This window comes from Asterias rubens, chromosome 18, assembly GCF_902459465.1.
Source record: "Asterias rubens chromosome 18, eAstRub1.3, whole genome shotgun sequence".
NCBI lineage: Eukaryota > Metazoa > Echinodermata > Asteroidea > Forcipulatida > Asteriidae > Asterias > Asterias rubens.
This window is the reverse complement of record NC_047079.1, coordinates 10554964-10575645: the sequence shown is the minus strand read 5'-3', so window position 1 is coordinate 10575645 and position 20682 is coordinate 10554964. Positions and strand designations below refer to the sequence as shown.

The window sequence follows — 20682 nt, the reverse complement described above, 5'->3', positions numbered from 1 at the left end:
AACGTAGAACAACGGTTACTTTAATAATCAATATACTTATATTCATATATAATATTAACTTTCTTTCTTATAGATTTAAAGGCAGTGGACACTTGGTAATTACTCAAAGTAATTGATAGCATAAAAACTTACTTGGTAACAAGCAATGGGGAGCTGTTGACAGTATAAAACATTGTGAGAAACAGCTCCCACTTAAGAATCGCAGTTGTCGAGAACGAAGTAATTTTCCATTAATTTGATTTCGAGACCTCAGATTTAGAAATTGAGGTCCCGTAATCAAGCATCTGAAAGCACACAACCTCGTGTGACAAGGGTGTTTTTTCTTATGCATATGTTGAGATACACCAAGTGAGAAGACTGGTCTTTATATAGTGTCCACTGCCTTTAATTTTAGTGAAACACAACATACAACTGTTATGTGTCATGGCAAAGGACAGAGATGTGGAGGACAAATGTATTAACAAACAATGCTGTACCATCTTAATATTACTTGTGGATTAAACAAAGAGAAATTAACTACATGTAGAGCTGGACCTGAGCCTGCGATCTCTGGATTGATGGGTCGGTGCTCTACCAACTGAGCTATCTAGGCCTATGAAACACTTTGTAAATTACACTGTACATGTACCACAACTAAGACTGCTAAATTCTTGGCAGATGAGGGTATTTAGATGTATTATATGTGTGACTATTCAGACTTCTTGAGATGCATTTGTCAAAATGATGATATGAAATTGAGGAGAAAGGAACTTTTTAATATATTGTCCCAATCATTATTCAAAAATGGACTGTCATTTTTACAGCACCATCATGAATTGAAGCCATGCAGAAGCAAGGCTTAGGCCTAATTGTCATTTCACTACATGAATGTACGAAACAAAGTACATGGTACACATTTCAAACTTAAACAAGCTATTAAACAACCAATCTGTTGCATATAACACACCTGTGCAGGGGTTTTTATGTCTAAAGTTACCCACACTTAGTACTTTGTTAACATTTAAAAACAGTCTTCTTTTGGAAAGCGTTGAAGATAATAACTAGGCGCACTTAAATTCTGAGTAACGGAGGCTATCAAAATGTTAAAAAAAAACTTGTTCTCAAATTACGGAATATTCAAACAATCAAATGATTCCAAAAATCAAATGATTACTTTCCCTTTAACGGAACAAGGTGTTTACAAACATTTTTTAGTCAATCTGGTAGCGATTCAGTGTCATTTTCCTAGTCAAATTTGTCTCTGACTATGAGAAATCAACATCTCAGGTAAAAACACTGGCAGCTTTGTACCTTTGGTCTCCATGGTTTTGTCAGGGCAAGTTTAAAAAATAATCATCAAGCAAACAATATTTCATGTACTTCTTCAGGTTTCCACCGTTCTTGAATGAGTTTCGTCTGGCTTAGAGGTAAACTCTCCATATGCTGAAAACAAAAAGAATTAACGCTATTATTTAGCAATCTGCGAGAAAGTTGGGAAGGATTGCATTCTGCTCAACCAGCTAGGCTCCTAGTAGACGATACCCATGCATCTATATCCATACAGGCTGTGAAGGAGGTAACCCTGTTTCAGCCACAAAAGTAGGTGGCAACATGCTTCTGGTGACAGTTGAATTTAGAATGACAGCCCAAGTATAAAACCTCATAAAACATTGTCATGCCTTAAAGACACTGGACACTATTGGTAATTGTCAAAGACCAGTCTTCTCACTTGGTGTATCTCAACATATGCACAAAATAACAAACCTGTTAAAAATTTGAGCTCAATTGGTCGTCGAAGTTTTGAGACATGAATGGAATAAAAAACACCCTTGTCACACGAAGTTGTGTGCTTTCAGATGCTTGATTTCGAGACCTCAAATTCTAAACTTGAGGTCTCGAAATCAAATTCGTGGAAAATTACTTCTTTCTTGAAAACTACGTCACTTCAGAGGGAGCTGTTTCTCACACTGTTTTATACTATCAACCTCTCCCCATTACTCGTTACCAAGTAAGGTTTTATGCTAATAATTATTTTGAGTAATTACCAATAGTGTCCACTGCCTATCTTGTAAATTGTTATGTAATTTGACCTTTTGGTCACAATGTGATAATAAAAAACACTAATATACTAATATACCAAATCAGTTAACTGTAGCCATCTCCTTAAAGTGGCAGTATGGCCTTGTGATGTAAGGCAGTCTCTCATTAAAAAAAAAAAAATCTGTGTTTTATTTATTTTCCTGTACCTTTTTCCTTCATTCCTTTGCCGAAGTTTCGATACACATAGATGGTGCATCCAATCAGACTGCACCGTATGAACAAACCACAAGCACCACCTAGAATAATGGCCGCCCGAATATTCTGGTAGTAGTCAGGGTGACTCCATTCCTTCCCCAACTAAAAAAAAAAAAGAAAAAAAGTTGGACGAGGAAAGTTAATACTTGTTAACCATTTGTTCCTACTGCACAAATAATGGGAGACAAAGTTGGCCAAGACCTTATCGCAAATACTCAGTACATGCACGTCGGGCGTGGAACGAGGTGCATGCTGGTCTAGCTAGCGATCAAGGGTGCGTTTTGGCGACCCTAACCAAAGCCCCACCGAGTCCACAAGTCGGTTACTTGTTGGTCTGAACAGCATCGGCACCCGCTCAACCAAAGACCGAAAACGCTCAACCGATGACCAATGTTTCTGGTTGGGGTCGCCAAAATGCATTCTATGATTGATCCCCAGCTAGACCAGCTTGCCCCTTGTTCAACAGTTAGCGCTTGCGCAAAGTACTTGCGCAAAAAGATCTATGAGTGTGTCTTGGCTGAGCAGTCCTTTGACTGCTGTTGCAAGAAATTTGAACGCTCTGTTATCACAATCTGCAATATTTTGTATGAGGGCAACCTTAAGATTATTTAAGTCTAATTATCATCGCTCCTGCGTCATATGGTTTAAAGATGTTTTAAAAACAATTCCAGCCAGTTGACTTACATCCACAATTTTATAGACTATGTAGGCCGGTTCAAAAATACTGAAGATCCACAGGAGATACATCATGACTGAGTTTTCAAGTCGCATCTACAAAAACAAAGCAATAAATTAAGGGGGTAATTAAAGGCACTAGTGTCTTTAAGAGAAGAAAAATCATTTTGACGTGATTTTAGAGAAAGAGGTAATTTTTAACAGCAAAATTTGAAATCCGAGAGAGAGGCTTTAGGAATGAAGCCTTTCTCAGTCATCTGAAAGCACACTTTTTATACCACGAAGGGTGTCTTTCTGGGTCCTTATTTTCTTGCAACTTCGGTAACCCAAATTGGGAATACAACAACTGAGGATACTGGTCTTTGGCAATTACAAACAGCATACCCTGCCTTTAAAAACTTACAGCGAAAAGTCCATTCAAGAACCACACCAGAGCATACAGGGTACCAGCTGCTAATACTACGATATCCAGGGCGTTGACATCATTGAAGCCTTCCTTCAAGACTAAGATTACCAGGGAAAGCTGTAAGCAGAAACAAATCTTGTAACTTGAAATCAGGGACAAATTTGATAAAGCTTGTACACACAAAAACTTGTTTTAGAAAACTTTTGCTGAGCAGAAACAGGTTACCAGCCGAAATACAACGAGGTTAATCAATTAACAGATACTTTAACACATACTGTACCTCCAGTTGCAAATCAATCTTGAACAAACTCTCTGTGAAGAATATCTTACTGCACAAATCTGAAACAAAAGTCGAAAACACAATCCTTAAGGATTCATAAAAACACATCCAATACTTCCTTGCAGGGTTTAGACATTTCAGGCTAAAGTAAGGGAAAAACAAATGCGAAATCAGACTTAAGTAGGAGGAGGTTGCACCAAAACAGCAAGGGTGACTTACTCTGAAGATCTACGTTGGCTCCGACTGTTCGGAAGATAAGATTCCTGGAGATGTAGTACTCTCTAGCTATTACTGCCCCTAAGATGATATTGACTGGTCCGGCAGCTGCAATCAAGATCAGCCTCGCCTGTCAAAGCAAAAGATAAACATTGTAGTAAAATGCTTTATAAAGTTGAACAAAGAAATGACTAGAGTCGGATTTGATCCAACGACCTCTGGATTAACATGCCGCCGCTCAACCAAATGAGCTATCTAGCCCTATATTGGCGGTCTCCCTACTTTTGTCAATATCTTTGTTCAGGGGTGCCAGTCAGAAGCCATACAACTGTTAACTGCCATGTAGCCAGGGTCACACCCAAATTACGATACAACCTGGGAAGCGGCAGCCAGGGTATCACCAGGGGATCACCAGGGGATGAGACTTTTTGTTTCAGATACCAATTTAAACCACAAGGGAAACTGACTGAAAAATGCTTGTGAACTGTGAGCACAAAGCAGGAAACTCTACAATCTGGAGTCTTCAGTATGGTTTTATTCTTATAACTTATGAATTTGGTCTTAGAATATCAAAAAATCATAACAACAAAAATAATAAAAAATAGTACAGTGGCAGTGTACACTATCGGTAATGACTCAAAATAATTATTATCATAAAACCTCACTTTGTAACGAGTAATAGTATCAAACATTGTGAGAAACGGCTCCCTCTGAAGTAATGAAGTAATTTTCCACAAAATTGATTTTGAGACCTCAGATTTAGAATTTGACGTCTCAAACTCAAGTATCTGAAGGCAAACAACTTCATGTTACAAGGGTGTTTTTTTCTTTCATTATTATCTCGCAACTTCGATGACCGATTTAGCTCAAATTTTCCGCGGTTTGTTATTTTATGCACATGGTGACTGGTGAGATTCAGCAAGTGAGAAGACTGGTCTTTGGCAATAACCAATAGTGTCCAATGTCTTTAAACCCCCAGCTTCATTTACCATCTTGATTTTCTTCTCATATAGGTCGAGTCTAGCAACTGTTTGCATGTAGTTACTGATGCTGTAGATCATCAGAATGACTGTACCTATGATGAAGATTAGTAGCTCATAGGGACGCTCACCAAACAAACCATTCACAACATACAGCAGACAAAATCCTGTATCGTCATAAAAACAGAGACAAATTCAAGAACTGACTTCGCGGTAGTCAGTTATAAGCTAAAGTAGTAGTCCCAGCCTATTTCTATACCATCCGCCCAGGTAAAAGTTAATAAGCAGGACAGTTTTTTTCAGAACTGAGAAGTCTCCCGAACACCCGAACAATCTACTCCGCAGTAGTAGAATTAAGCAAGACAGTTCTCTAAGAACAAACTCTACCTGGCAAGTAGATACAAGCATGGTGTTACCGCAAACCAAATATATATAATAATTTTTTTTTACAATTACTAAAAGGCAGGGTGTACTTTTGGCAATGGGGGACTTTTGATACGCTTGGTGGAAGCAGACTTAACCAGGTTGAATGTTCTTCGAAATGTGCGCAACTATGTAAACAATAAAAATTGTAAGTCTGCTGCAACCTAGCGTTCCAAAGTCTCCCACTACTGTACAAGTCAAGGACCATAACATTAACTTTGTAAAGAGCACTGGAGGGCTGTTGAAGTTATAAAGAATTGTTAGAAGCTACCCCTTTGGTTGTAGTTTTAGTAAGAGTTAAATTTTCACCACCAAATTTGAATCTGCAAGCACACAGTTCTGTGCAACAAGGGTGTTTTTTTCCGTCATTATTTTCTAGCAACTTTGATGACCAATTGAGCCACAATTTTCACAGGTTTATTATTTCATGCATATGTTGGGATACACCGGGTGAGGATACTGATCTTTGACAACTAAAACAAGTATACAATACATTCAAAGAGAAAGAAAACACTGTGTTGTTTTTTTGGTTCTCAATTAACACGCTTAAGAAACTTTTCTTACCGAGTGTGAGCAACAACACAATGGCAAAGGTGACATCCGAGGTTGGGTTTTCGACATAAAAAACGATTCTCTCAATGGTCAGAGCAGCAGCCCCAAGAATACTGAGGATGGAAATAACCGCAAAGGCCCATTCCTTGTGCGTCAGACTCGACAACGGACGTCTCTGAAATGAAGAATAAAACGGCATGATTTAGAGAAAGGAGTGACAGTATTAAATCCCACCAGGAAAACATTGAGTGCTGACTTATAGCACAAAGATGTGGATCGTTGTCGCCTCTTTTTCTAGAGGTTGATCCCCTGCAATTCAAGAGGGACATTTTGGGAGGGGGGGGGGGTGTTGAGTAATACCCAACATCGTCAACACAATTCCTGTATGCTTCGTCTTTAAAAGGGCAAGGGTACCAAGGCGTTTCCTCCTTGGTAAAGGCCGCCCTATGAGGAAATACAAAAAAATTCTATTGGAGCACTTGGGGGCATGGAGACAATTGCCTTTGTTGTCTCCGTGAAGCATCAGGGCCCAATTTCATGGCTCTGCTTACCGCCGAATTCTGGGCTTACGAACACGATTCCTCGCTTACGGTTTTCGAGAAAGAAGTAATTTTCCACCAATTTGGTTTCGAGACCTCAGATTTAGAGCTTGAGGCCTCGAAATCGACCATCTAAACACAACTCGTGTCACAAGGGTGTTTTTTTCTTTTGTTATTATCTCGCAACTTTGATGACCGATTGAGCTCAAATGTTCACAGGTTAGTTATTTTATAAAATGCATATGTTGAGATACACCAACTGTGAAGGCTAGTCTTTGAAAATTACCAATAGTGTCCACTGCCTTTAAGACCTTTGCTACAGTGGCAATTGACAGTCCTACTATGAAATTAATTTTAGTAACCTTTCCAAAAAATGTTTGAACCGTTGCAGCTTCCCTGATTACACCAAGATCAGCAAAGGTTGTTGGTGGGTCATTTATAGGCTCAGAATCTGACCAGTGGCGGCCAGCGTGCTCAGAGGAAGAAGTCATGGTGCCTGTAAGTTTGTAACGAAACAATAGGAAACATACTTAAAAAAGATAAAGTCTTTAAAACTGTTCAAACTGCATATTTGTGGCTGCATTCTGTAAACCTTTCTAGTAAAAACAGAGTAAAGCTAAACAATAATTAAACTAATAAGTTAATAAGTTAGTCATGTTAGTGTGTGTATATTTGTAGTTCAGTGGTGTATTAGAGAGCAATAAGTAACTCAACGCACAGCTATTGAGTATGACAGCAGACAAGATAAAAAGATTATTTATAAAAATTATATAAATTATTATTTTAGATAGACATTCGACAACTCCTCAACTGCCAGGGCCGTAAGCCGTGGCCGTGCTTATATCCATGCTAGATGACCAATAATGTCAAAATTTGGAAAAAAAGAATCTAGCGCCCGCCCCAGTCTGGGTCTATTATCAAATCCATGCACTGCTGTCATGACTGTGATTGTGAAAAAATTGAACGGAAGCAAACGTTAAATTAAAAGCTATGCATTATTTGGTGCACTGAAACACACCAAATTTAAGGGAAAAACATGAGCTAAACTTCATCCGGTTCTGTACTTACCGTAGTCCTTTTGGGGAGTGCTGCTCATGGTCTAAACTTCCGCTGGAATGGAAAAGTCATTCAAGTGCTGCAAAGCAAACACGCACGACGAGGCGAAACACCCAGTGTCTTTTACGTTAATTGTGTTTACGAGTTCAACAAGTCTGGCTACAGAAACAACTTGTCAATTTATGGCTTGCATTAACGTTAGGGTAGCGAACATGAGTCCAGGTGTTAGACATTATTTCACGTGACTTTTTCTGTTATGTTTCATTTTCGGTTTCGATTTTAAATCAAAATTGACGAATAAATGTAAAAGGAAGTCCGGCAATAAGAAAACCTGTGAACGTCAAACGGTATATGTAACTGTTTGTTATCTGGTAAGTTTATTTTAGACTAAATTGACTTTGAACTTCGGGACGGGACTTTACGCTCACAAAGGTCAACTTGGGGTCAAAGGTTACACGCATGACAGGAAGCTCAAATCATTGCCCTGGTTCAAAATGGCGCAGCCGGCCTCTGGAAGTGAAACTGTCTTGGGACAAAAGTGGGATCAGTGCATCTCCGACACGTTACTGAAAGTTGGTGAGTTGCTCGAGTGTCATTTGTGGTCTCGTCGTACTAGCTATACTTCTGTGGGAATGATTATGTTGTAAGATTGCATAGAAAACATTGGTTCGAGAAGGGCACAACTCGAACTCATTCACGTAGGGGGTAGTCTAGTAATTGCACGTACATGACGTACACACGTACACCAGCATGCATGTGCAGTCACTGTGTGTTGTATGTCACTAGTGTAGCCACATACACTACTAGTACTACTACTACTCCATGGCAATGTTGCCGTTTTCTCTCGTGTCTGACGATTATATAGAGATAGAGCAAGGAAAATCATTGTTTCGCCTGGGGGGGGGGGGTTATGAATATAAAAAAATGCTAGCTATTTTAATTAAATAAATAATGATTGCTAAATAAATTTAATAAAACCAAGAGTCAAGACGGAAAAGTTGGTTGTTCTTTTGTAATAATTACACAAAATGACAAATCATGTCATCCATGTTTGTGCAAGCATGTTGTAAACCATTAATATGGTGTAAACTTTGTTTCTTTTCAGGTGGTGGTCTTGGAGTTGGAATCGTTTTTTCAGTTTTTCTATTCAAAAGTAAGTAGTTATGAAAACAAACTTATGTACTTTTTGTTTCTTTCTTCTTTTTCTTCAAAGTAAAGTGCAGACTTTATGGTATGACTATAACGCACTTTGAGGTTGGTGCCTGCGCTCTGCTGTCCAAATTTGTGCACAGGCAAACAAAATAAGTCTTATGTGCAGATTATAGTATACAGTGTAGTGCGATTTAAAAAGTAGAATGCCTGCGAGCTAGATGGTTCCTTCCCTCCTCAATGTCACCTTGAAGGCATTGGATGTTGATTTCACCAAACTCTTCCTAACTTAGGATTAATCTTAGGACTTAGGACGAGTTCAGTTCCGTATCCAAATACATAGGACGTATTGAACCCATCCTAAGTTAAGAGCGGGTTACTCGTCCTAACACGAGTTAGGGTTAATCCTAGTGTTTCGTGAAATCGTCTGCAGGATCCTTCTTAAGTTAAAGAAAGAAAGCCGCACTTATTTGATTATCTAATTAAATGATTATCTTACATGAACTTCTAAATGGTTAATGCTTTTGCAATTGTTTGAAGGAAAACTATGGCCAATCCACATGGGTGGAGGTATCGGTCTCGGAATGGGTCTTGCCAACTGCAGTCATGCCTTCAAGGATCCGTACAATGTGCAAGGAACGATAGCAAAGGTGAATAGAACTTTCAATTTAAACCCCTAATGTAACATTTTATGGACTTTTGCAAGCCTTGAATTAACCCACAGTTGCTGTCATGCTTTTTGCTTTTGCTGTGGTACCCTTTGCAAATTTACTAAGTTCCAACACAAATTGACATGTTCCTCATAGAGTTGCTCCAATTTAATAAAGCCTGTAACCACAAAAATTTGCTTAGCATGAAATTTCTTCCTTAATAAAAACAAGATTTCCAACCAAATTCTCACGTGATTTTCAGGATAAGCAAACAACAGCTGAATACTGAGTAGCAAGCAAACAATGCAACAAATGGAAATTTGGTTGGTAATCATGTTTTTATCGAGGAAGAAAGTTCATGCTGAGCAAATTGTTGTGCTTACAAGCCTTATGAAATTGGGCCCAGAGCAAATTGCTGCGCTCCTTTAAGAGCAAAGTTCAATCCTGCTCTTGTTAAACCTAGTCATAATGTCGCACTGGATTGTGAGAGTGTGTGCATCGTTACAGAGACAGCAATTTATGAATGAAGGCGTGTTTATAAACTGTTGATAGTTCTTGCACTCAGCCTTTCACAGTTTTGTCTGTCTGAAGATTGCTTAGTTCATTTTGTGTGTTTATTATTTGATGTGTGTCTTTATTTAAGTCTTTTATTATATTTCATAAACTTGTTTTCAGGTGGTCAAAGAGGCGCCGAAGGAGTCCAGCCCTAAAGAAGAAATAACAATAATCAGAACGGAGGAGGCGCCTAAATCATAAAAATATGTATATATTTAGGGTTTTTAATGCAAATTCTGAAAAATTGCTAGTATTCAACTATTTCTGTTTGTTGTTTTACTGTTGGACTTTTTGAGAGCTGAGTAGTGTGCTGTGCTGACCTTTAACAAAGTTTGGGTAACATACAGCATCTTATATAATCTACAGTTTTGTAAGATGCAACTTTTGGTGATGAATGGTTAATTTTTATCTTATCTAATGTGATTGCAGACAGCTCCTTACAGCTCATAAAAGTTGATATGTTTGTTAATTTGTATGATAGATTTTCATTGAAATTATTTAGTATGAGGTGTTAACCCTAAATCTGTAGCTTACCCAAGATCCCACTATACGCCATATTTTCAAGTAACTTGGGTTTTGGTTTTAAGCTGCGTCATCAGGGGGTAACCGTGTTTTAGCCCCAGGAGTAGGTGGCAATATGCCCTTGGGGGCAGTTGATTTAGGTCGACAGCCTAAATCATTTAAGGGTAGCCCTCACATTGAAGTTACCTTCTGGCCTGGTGATGTCGGGCAATTTTCATTGAAAAGAAATGAGTTGTGTATTCAAGAAATGAATGATTTGAAAGTAAAGATGGCTGACTCTTCCATGTGTGTAGTCAAGTGGGAACTACCTTTAGACTTATTTCAAGTCTATAAAAATTGGTGTAAATAGATACATAAACATACATACATGCTTTCTAATAACCCACCTTTGTTGTTTTCAAAAGATTTAACACTTAATTGCCATCAGTAAAACCTAGGGGATACATACAAACATAAAGCTGAAGTTGAAATACCGTATTTTTAAGATTGAAATGTCCTTAAACAACTGGATGGTGGTTCTGCAAGAAGGAACTATTTGCTAAAATTGTTTTATTTAATTATTATGAAAGTTCCTTATTCTTGGATTGACCGGCTTCATATTGCAACAAAATTATTAGTCGCCAAATGTTGATTTTTAAAAAGTGATAACGCAGAACTACGTTTTGCTGATTAATTGTATACTTTGCTTCATTTGGAGGATGAAAATAAACATTGAATTGCTTAGCATTTAAGAATTACAAAGTATTTTGCATGTTCTTCTTTATTCTTCCGTTTCTCCTGACTAAGGAAATGATTAAATACCGCATGACGTCCTGCGACTCGTGCGTCACTCGTGTCCCAGAGTGCTTTTAGCAATTGCTGTCATAGCGCCCTCTTTTGATACTCAAATAGTTATTAGAAATCTCCTCGTGCAAATCTTATGAAGATGGTTGACAGGGGAGTAGCGTCCAGTGGCTTATGGCAAATTTTGAGTTTGGGTTGAATACTACAGACAAATTTAACCCAAAACTTGTGTCATGTTTCTCAAGAAAGGTTTTACTTTACTCTGAGCAGGCGCCTTTTCACAAGACTGATTTTAACTGTCAATATCGCCCTCTTTACCACAAATTGAAACACGGCTATAAGTTATATAGCGCCCTCTTTAACCCCAAATAATCTTGAAACAAGGCTAGTTAGGTAAACTAGATCAAAGCCCCGACTACACAGTTCCAAACATCACTCTACAAGTTAGCGCACGCTGTGCCCAACAACAAAAGGGACCAAGGTGGCAATTGGTGGGGGGTGCTACAAGGCCAGTCACCAGCCATAATAAGTCACCCACTCAGGTGTCAGATCAACACCCAATGAACTACGAACATGTACCAGCGATATTTTCAACTAAACTGGGTCTCTGGGGTTATGTTCAAAAACATGACTGTAGAAGAAAATAGTCAAGAGGTGGGTGGAGTTTGGCGCGAGGGTGGCATCAACACGCTTCTACTGAATAACTTTCTCTTCAAGTTAAACAAAAAAATAATAACTCGAGTACTCTCCACTAAAAGATGGAAAAATACAAAGATAAGCGCAGATCAAAAGAAGAGATCTAAAAGTTACATACCAGTTAGTTACAATTTATCCCTAATGTACGAACAGTTTTTGGAGGAAGGGGCCATCAATCAGAACTGCTGAGTTTATAATTCAATATCATGTTTGGAGCTTAACGATCGACACCCATTATATGCCTATCAAGCCAGGACTTGAAAAAAACGTCACGTCTCAAAAACAGTGAATCAATCGACAGTTCCTGGAGGGTTATGGGAAACTACCTGCCACCCTCGGAGTCTGATACCCCGCGTTGTTTTATACCAGTTACGCAATCACTTCACCAAGGAACCATATTATTTCCTCCTTCTCTCACACTAGAGTCTCTTTTTAAATATATTTTAAATTTCACACAAAATAATAAGAAGTAAACATATTATGTTCACAATAACAAAGTGTGTTTCTTGTTTGCCTGTACCCTTGACACATCATCTCGTGTCGAAAGTTGTTATGTTCATCCATGGTTCATCTTTAGAGACAAGTTTTAGCCTGGGGGTCTTCAATTCCTAATAAGTTATGCATGGTGGCCGTCAAATACACTGTAAAAGACATTGAGTATGGGCAGCGTTAACGGCAAGGTAAACTGATCTTGTTATCGGACTTGCAGGGCTCCGCCCTGATTTGTCGTTTGACCTTTAAATCTTCAATTACAATAACTCAGAACAAAGTAGCTTAATGAGTCTTAAATGATTGTGAACAACTATTACTGACACTTCTACAGCCCGGAGGGAAACAAGTTACAAGCTTAATCGGGTGGAAAATGTTGCCAAAACTAGGCTGGGCCGACCTGGTGCCCTTATAGATACTATTACCAGCACTACTTCAAGCATAAGTAAGTGTTTAGCTGAAAATATGTCAACAACTTTTTCTTGAGGATTAATTTGTTTAAATAATAAAACCACTTGAATTCTGCTCATGGTAATTTTTGTTTTTTGTTACAGGACGAGATCTCATGACGTCACTAGTCAAATAATATTTCCTGCTTATGGTGTAGTTTATTGGAGTTTTCTAAAAATAGAATGATCGATGTTTCAAATACTGACACCTAACACATGGTGGTAACCCTGCCAACCCAATGTAACAGCACACGTGCAATAACGCTACATACGAACTGTGAACACATGCTGGAGAACAAAATAAGTCCACATAATGTAGAGACTTGAAACACTATGTGGACTTACTTATGTCCACACAGTGTTAGCTTAATACTGTGTTGATGAATAGGATTTTCCTTAAGTGTACAGCAAAGGAATGTCCAAAACAGTGACTGCAACACAGAGCTTGGGTCAGGTTGACCCAAAAAGTGTTACAACTGCTTTTTATGAACATAGGTGTAGTGTCATGATTGGTGTGACCCAGTTCTGGGTCATGTTGATATATATTATTGATCATAGCCCTACTGACCTAGAAACGGGTCAGGTCCCACGTGACCCGGATCCGGATCAACGTTGATCCGGGTCAATGTTGATTTGGAAGCTTTTACAGTGTAAGTACTCTTTTATCAGAACTATCGGTAAAACATTTCACAAATCCTGAGAATAGGGTAACAATAATATGACTTAATTTGTGTAACTATTACAACGATTTAAGGGAGGAATCTCGTGGGTGGGTGGGTGGGAAAGTTGCAGGTGCAAAGAACAATCCTATAAAAGGTTTCTCTGAAAGGTCGATCACTTTACTGCACTTTCGCGTGGCTATAAAACCATCATGCTTGCATAATGATTACTCATTGATGGTTAGCAAATGGATATTAAATATAATCTCAGCGAGAGGGTGACTGCGTTTGTATAGGCTACATCCAGTCATGGCATGAGTTGACAGGGAGTCTATACTAGTGGGTTGATACAACCACACGGACTCTGGTTTATTTTATTGGCCAGTCACTGCCAGCGAGGATCCACAAACGGACGTACGTCACCTTGCTCCCAGTACTACCATCATCAGTGCAGCTTTTGTAGCATTATTTTTAAGGGATCTAGATCATGATCGTACAGTGACTGGATGGAGACGGTGTCATCATCTGTGGGGTCGGGAACCACTCTGATTGACGGAACCAGACTTTTGATTTGTCTGGGGTCATCCATCTGCTGAGGGGGTACACCTATGACTTCACATTGACTTGCTTAGTCGAGCGTTTCATTTTACTCGTGGGGTCTTTGGCTTCACTGAAGACTATCCCCCACAGTTTGTATTTTGTGTTGCCGTTTTCCCATCATAATCACTGAATTCCTTGGCCTATTATTTCTTTTCCGGGGTTGATCATCTGTCATATGAAGGGGGGTCCGTTTACCTTCTCTGTCACCGCCGGTGCTGGGCGGCCGACAATCGCCACATTCCACGGGTATTCCTTTTCGATAAAGGGAGATTATTGTCGTGCGGGTTTCCACGGTGTCAAAACACGAAGGGTTTAATAATCAGGTATCGAACACGTTTTTGTTAGTCTGTCAGTCCACCGCGAGGGGAGAGCCACCGAGCCTTTTGAGAGTGAAGAAACTCCACGGTGTTGTTGGAATTTGAGTGCTGGCACAACACATCAGTGCAAGAACCGATTAGAATCACTGCCAATGATCCGCTATAGCCGGATTAAAAACTGATTTACATCCTTTGGAGCTGGGAGAGAGGTAAAAGCGCCAGCAGGAGAAAAACTTACAAACTTAATTTCGCCATGGATGGAATCGTCACTAAACCGAATAGCGTGCACTGGAAGCGACCGTCCTGGTACCGCAGACGGACGGGTCTGGAGCGCCGTTTACTCTGGCTGTCAGTTCTGCTGGGTTTCGTGGCGATATCTTTAGTTGCCGTTCTTATGAACGAGTTGTTGACAGACAAGAAAGGTAAGACTATCAATCATGCTGCAATTTTTTTTACTAACAATTTTTTTCGATAGCCTTTTTTATAGCAATATTTTCAAGCGTGGGATAAAGTCCAAGGAATGTTACAAGTTTAAATGACGACCTCGTGATTGTGTATGGAATTTGGCGAAGGGGCGCGTGCGAGCCTGTTTTTACAAAACAAGAATTGTGTCAACAACCACTCATCGCTTTCGATAATAAATCGTTTTGTCTTCGTGAGTAAACTTATCGTAAATATGTGTTGATCTAGTTTAAGGGTAAACATACCAGAGGTATTGAAACAGATCTAGGGCGATAAAGCCATGTGTGGCTCTACAACGAGCTGGTATCGTGTCATTCCCACCACACAAAGTGTCAAGCTGTCAACTAAAGGAATGTAATGTAATAAGGTTTGCGGTAACACCATTTAATGATCAAAATGTAATTGAGTTGGGTGGTTCTGAAAACCAACGTTTCTTTTCAGAACCACCCCAATTCATTTAGAGAGTATAATTGTGTTACAAAGTTTCAACTTCGGAATTGTGCATAACATTACGTGCAGGTTCCAGTTGAAAAAAGCCATTTTGAGATAAAATGGCAAACATATTCACATAATAAATATAATAGTCGATATTTATATAGCGCTTTATACACCCGAAGGGCGTCTCTAAGCGCTGAAACATAATATAGTATTTCCTGCAAGGTATGTGGGACTAGGTTTTTGAGTTATGAGATCTATTCCTTTCACGTGGCACCATGTAATGGTTTACTAGGTGCTGTGGCCCAATATGCCGCCAATCCAGCCAGGAACACCGGGCGAACCCCTTCTCTTTTCGATAAATGCACTTGGGTTCTTACGTGTAATACAAAACACACGGGACCAAATTCTTAACGTCCCATCCGAAGGACGAAGCAATGGTTATGTGTCTTGCTTAAGGACACAAAAGTGTCACGGCTAATGGATTTGGGTAAATTTTTCTGTATACACCGTGCACACAGTGTATATCAAAAAGGCTAAAAGGCCAAAGGCCTAATACATACATAAAAACTATTTAAGTTCTCTGAAAAAGTAGTAAATGCGACCATTTTGTTTGAACTGCATTGGTGGTCCGCCCCTTTTCCAAAAACTTGGTCTGACAGACATAGTCTGCTTCCTCATGCTATATAAAGCGCTCATCGTCGGTGCATGGGCCGGTGTACAGGGAATGCGACAAAAGTGGCCGTTGAACGATAACGAAGAATAACATTTCAATAGTATAACTATTTCAATATTTGACATTGAAATGCTTACCATAACCCACCACGTCACCTTTTTTAATTGTATAACTAAAAACATCATCACATTTTAAATTTGGATAATGAAACTCCTGTTGGTCTCTTTTAATTATAAAATGCCTGGCATAGTTGGCATCTTGTCAGTCTACCTTCCTAATTAAAAAAGTAAGGCTCCAATATTGGGGGGTTCACAAATCGGTACAAAGCATCACCAAACTACAACGTTGAGTCAAATTGAGTTTGGCTGCCCCATTGGAACAACCCGCTACTTCTCCCCGCAACAAAAACACCAACGTGTAATAAGTCAAAAGTGGGCAGCCATATAGTTCATTGTAAGCGAACTGAGTAAACACTCTTTCTAAAGAGTCAGGATGGGCCTCTGTAACTACTTACCTGTAAAAGCCGACAGCATTCCAAAAGGCGCACCTGTGGGTATCCTGTAAACACCAAAAGAAAAAGAAACGCAGAGATTTCACTCATTATAGTTTAAAAAAAACAATATAGGTGGTCTTGCATGTTCATTGAAGTGATTGCGGGGGAAGTTCTACCGTTATCCCGCCTCAGTGTATTTGGAAACATGGGCAAACATTTGCGATAACACCCCCCCCCCCCCTCCCTTTGGTTCAATCCAGGGCCCAAAGTCATAGAGCTCACGATACAGACTGCCTGGACTGCCTCCGGTAGTCTAGTTGGTAAGACACTGCTCTAGGATTGGAAGGGTCGTGGGTTCGAATCCCACCCGAGTAACATGCCTGCGATATTTTTTTCACAGGACTCGGGAAAGTAGTAACTGTACAGTGCTAATGCACATCGGTGCATAGCATAGAAAAAAAATAGTTTTACCAAATGTGTCCAGTGCCTTTAACCAAGAACTAAAAACGAAAACTCGGCTACACCGAATAGAGTTACATTGTATATTAATTTCAAAAGCTTGATTATCAAGGGCGTTTCAATGCAACGCTTTTCTTTGCAAAATTGATTTGCTTCAACGTTGAACCATCCCCAATCAATACCCATCCCAATCCTAGATGGTAAACAGCTGAGCTGCCCAGAAATTAGTGTCTCCTTCCACCGCCTTGTAAAATTGTAACCATAAGGTGCTATTCACACGACATCCATTTAACTCGTCCCTTGCTTTGTTTTAGCCAGGTTGTCAAATGTTGTCAAATGTAGCGAAGTTTGACAAGGCTTTGCCAGAGAACTTGGACAGTAGATAAAAATTGTTGTCCTTTTACATGAAGTACAACTTGTAAAAATTTACAACCATGCTACAATTTAGCGAGGGACCTTCGTTAAATTACTCGTTTGTGAAAGGGGCTTAAGAAATCAATGTGAATCTCTGTTTATGCAAAAAAATATAGAGTTTGTTTTTGAGGTGGAATTTTTTTCCCCGTGTGCGTGCAGAGCAGCAATATTGCACCCCTTCCTCGAGGCACAACTCCGGCAGTGTTGAGTTAATTGTCATCCCCCTAGCCGTTATCTAGAGCACTGGGAGGGACCTCCTCGGTGATTTCCTATTATTGCACCCGAGATGGGCGGAGTTGTCCGAGCTGTCGTTTCCCAGGACGTAACACTGCGCCGAAGCAGGAAACGTTGGTGGAAAGCAGTGGCTAGTCAAAACAGCGAGTTCGTTTTCTTCTGGATTTTGGTTCCAGAAGAACTTGGATAAATATTTCCAGGTAATAGTATAATATTTCAGCGATTAACACGCACGAAGCTTACTGAATTACCTCAATTATCTCATTGAATAACACATAGAGAACACTTCAAAACAGAACAGAGCAGAAAAGCACAGAACAGAACAGAACAGAGCAGAGCAGAACATCAAAGAACAGAACAGAACAGAACAGAACAGAAAACACAACCTACCAAAAATTAATACTTTCATCGTCAGCGATGAACACACGCGAAGCTTCCTGAATTAACTCAATTATCTCCCTAATTAACACATAGACAACACTACAAAACAGAACAGAGCAGAATAGCACAGAGCAGAATAGACAGAATAGACAGAACAGAACAGAACAGAACAGAACAGAACAGAACAGAACAGAAAACACATCTTACAAAATACTTTCATTAATTGTCAACGATGAGCACGCACGAAGCTTCCTGAATTACCTCAACTATCTTCCCGATTAACACATAGAGAACATGATACAGAACAAAATAAAACACACAGAACAGAACACATAACTAACTGAACAGAACAGAACACAATAACAGAAAATAAGTTTTGTTTAGACTTTGAGAACGACTCTGCTAGGGTCGAAACGTCACGACGTCAGGCCATCAACTTTTATTTTATTTTATTTATATTCCCATGTAGGTAATATTGGTTGGTACAAGCAGTTTGCATCAGCTAGTTCCATTTTCTTAGAATATCTTTAAATCACTGTGTTGCACTGAAAAAATATACCAATATTCATGAGGACATCGACTGTGCCATTATTCAATGCAATGCTGCGCATCAGTGCGTTAGGCACTTCAAATTTACACTTTTAGGACATTTGTCATGCTACAAGTCTCCATCCCGTATTAATAAAATTCAACCAAGTCAATTTTAGAAGAATAAATAGGCCAAATAAAAGAAATGACAAATTAAAAAATAGAAAAATATTGAAATAAATAAAATCTATTAACTAAACTTTACAAATATTAATAACGACAGAAATAGACATTTTCAATAAGATATCAACTTTAGATGTAGCACAAGATTGTTTTCGTTGAAAATAAAGTTTGTTCGCATGAAAGTTCAAAAAGTCCCTTTAACACGTGTGTCCTATACAATGGTCGAAACACCATGCCAGAGATATAATATGTCCACTAATCTATCTCAAACTTGCCCCAGCGTAGACAATTTGAATTATAAACAGAATGTGCGACTTAGCGGTCAAGGACTGTGGGGACCGTCACAATGGCAGTGGTCTGATGGTGTGTGGGTTTATAAATAGTAGAAAACTATCAAAATAGTCAGCATACTCCAGGTTATAATGGGTTCAAGTTCACCAATTGGTCAAAATACTACGGTTGACTGCATTCCTTGAATGAGGATGGTGCTTCCTATGGGCTGGTATACACACAGTGTACCAAGTTATTAGTATTATTGTTTTTAATAATTTGCTTTTTTAGGACTGTTTTATACTATAGATAAACTATAGTGCAGAGCTCATCCATTGATCAAAATACTCCATGGTTGACTGCATTCCTTGAGTGAGGATGGTGCTTCCTATGGGCTGGTATACACACAGTGTATAGTTATGTATTATTGTTTTTAATAATTTGCTATGTTAGGACTGTCTTGTACTATAGATAAACTATAGTGCAGAGCTCATCCATTGATCAAAATACTACATGGTTGACTTCGTTACTGGAATGTGGTATCCTATGAACAGAGTTATACACAGTGTATCAAGTATTTGTCATTATACATTAATATTTTGATATTTCAGAACTGTCTCATAGTTTATACAGTGCAGAGTATAGGGTTAACCAGTTGATCAAAATACATGGTATGGGAAGCTCAGAGTGTATCATTTAAATTGCTATTATTTTGCTATTTCATTCGGAACTGTCTTATAGTTTATATAGCACACATTCTTATGATCCACCAATTCATCAAAATACTACATGATTGTACTACTGCTGGTGTACTGCTGTGATGCTTTATAAGGAAGGTAGACGTAATGAATCTACTAATTTGCTATATTCAGAACGGTCTATAAGTTTATAGCATAGCATAGACAGAATACTATGGTTGACTTCACTGCTTGTGTTAGGGCAGGGTATACAGTACAAAGTATAAGATAGAAAAAGAGGATGGAGTGATGAAGTAAGATAGGGGCATTGCTTGGAAACAGATAGCTCAGGACAGAGTGAGATTGAGAACTGGTGAAGAGGCTTTCCTCCGGCATTGGAGTGGCTAGATAGTGTGGAGAAGAAAACACACATGCTACCATATCATTGCTATCGATTCGTTATTTCAGAACCGTCTTATAATAATTCTCAAGTGCCGACCACAACGAGAAATGACAAAGAGTTCAAGAAAAGGTTTGACCCGTTCCTAAAGTGCAATTGTTTCACCTTTCGCCACCCTTCTTGAAAACTACGCCACTTCATAGGGAGCTGTTTCTCACAATGTTTTATACTATCAACCTCTCCCCATTACGTGTAAATCAAGAACGGTTTTATGATGATAATTTCTTTGAGTAATTACCAATAGTGTCCACTGCCTTTGAGTGCATGTGCAAAGAGAAGGACATAAGATGTCTCTATATCAGGGATGTTCAACATATTTGGGAAGCTTTACATTGTATAGCCTGTACGCTGTAATTGTTTTGTTTACACTGTTCAATATTTAATGCAAATTCATTCAAAAGCTGATTGGTAATCCCATGAAGACATGTCAGTAATGACAGGTCAAAACGAATCCCATCTGAAGGGTGCTGTCGACACTTTCACTTATTTACATAAATTTACAGTTTTCACTATGCCACATGTTTGTAATTGAGCAATAAAACATTAATGCATGCTACATTACGCCATCATTAGTGGGTGGATTTCACAAAGAGTATATACGTCGAGTATAAGACGAGTTACTCGTCCTAACTTGGGACCATAGCCATACGTTTTTAATATTTTCCTAACTCTTTGTGAAATCGACCCCTGCAGCCGATTTCACGAAACGCTAGGATTAATCCTATCTCGGGATAGGACGA

At 39.0% G+C, this 20682-nt stretch overlaps 3 protein-coding genes across 3 annotated transcripts in view; 2 read left to right on the top strand and 1 right to left on the bottom strand.

Moving 5' to 3' along the window:
• Positions 1 to 1087: 1087 nt before the first annotated feature.
• On the bottom strand, positions 1088 to 7547 carry LOC117302368. Its single transcript, XM_033786291.1, has 10 exons — positions 7414 to 7547; positions 6708 to 6841; positions 5819 to 5981; positions 4841 to 4998; positions 3855 to 3981; positions 3636 to 3694; positions 3353 to 3472; positions 2959 to 3045; positions 2226 to 2376; positions 1088 to 1422 (listed from the first exon to the last, which is right to left on the bottom strand). The coding sequence occupies exons 1-10, from the start codon at positions 7439 to 7441 to the stop codon at positions 1364 to 1366; spliced, it is 1086 nt and encodes a 361-aa protein (XP_033642182.1). The 5' UTR covers positions 7442 to 7547; the 3' UTR covers positions 1088 to 1363.
• A 122-nt stretch (positions 7548 to 7669) lies between these two features.
• On the top strand, positions 7670 to 11014 carry LOC117302369 (MICOS complex subunit Mic10-like). Its single transcript, XM_033786292.1, has 5 exons — positions 7670 to 7772; positions 7834 to 7977; positions 8507 to 8554; positions 9091 to 9200; positions 9876 to 11014. The coding sequence occupies exons 2-5, from the start codon at positions 7896 to 7898 to the stop codon at positions 9954 to 9956; spliced, it is 321 nt and encodes a 106-aa protein (XP_033642183.1). The 5' UTR covers positions 7670 to 7772; positions 7834 to 7895; the 3' UTR covers positions 9957 to 11014.
• Positions 11015 to 13762: 2748 nt separating this feature from the next.
• Positions 13763 to 20682, top strand: part of LOC117302366 (neprilysin-4-like) — a 45328-nt gene continuing 38408 nt past the window's right edge. Inside the window, exon 1 of the mRNA XM_033786288.1 lies at positions 13763 to 14692. Coding sequence (XP_033642179.1) covers positions 14524 to 14692 — 169 coding nt within the window. The 5' untranslated portion in view covers positions 13763 to 14523. The remainder of the gene's footprint in view (positions 14693 to 20682) is intronic.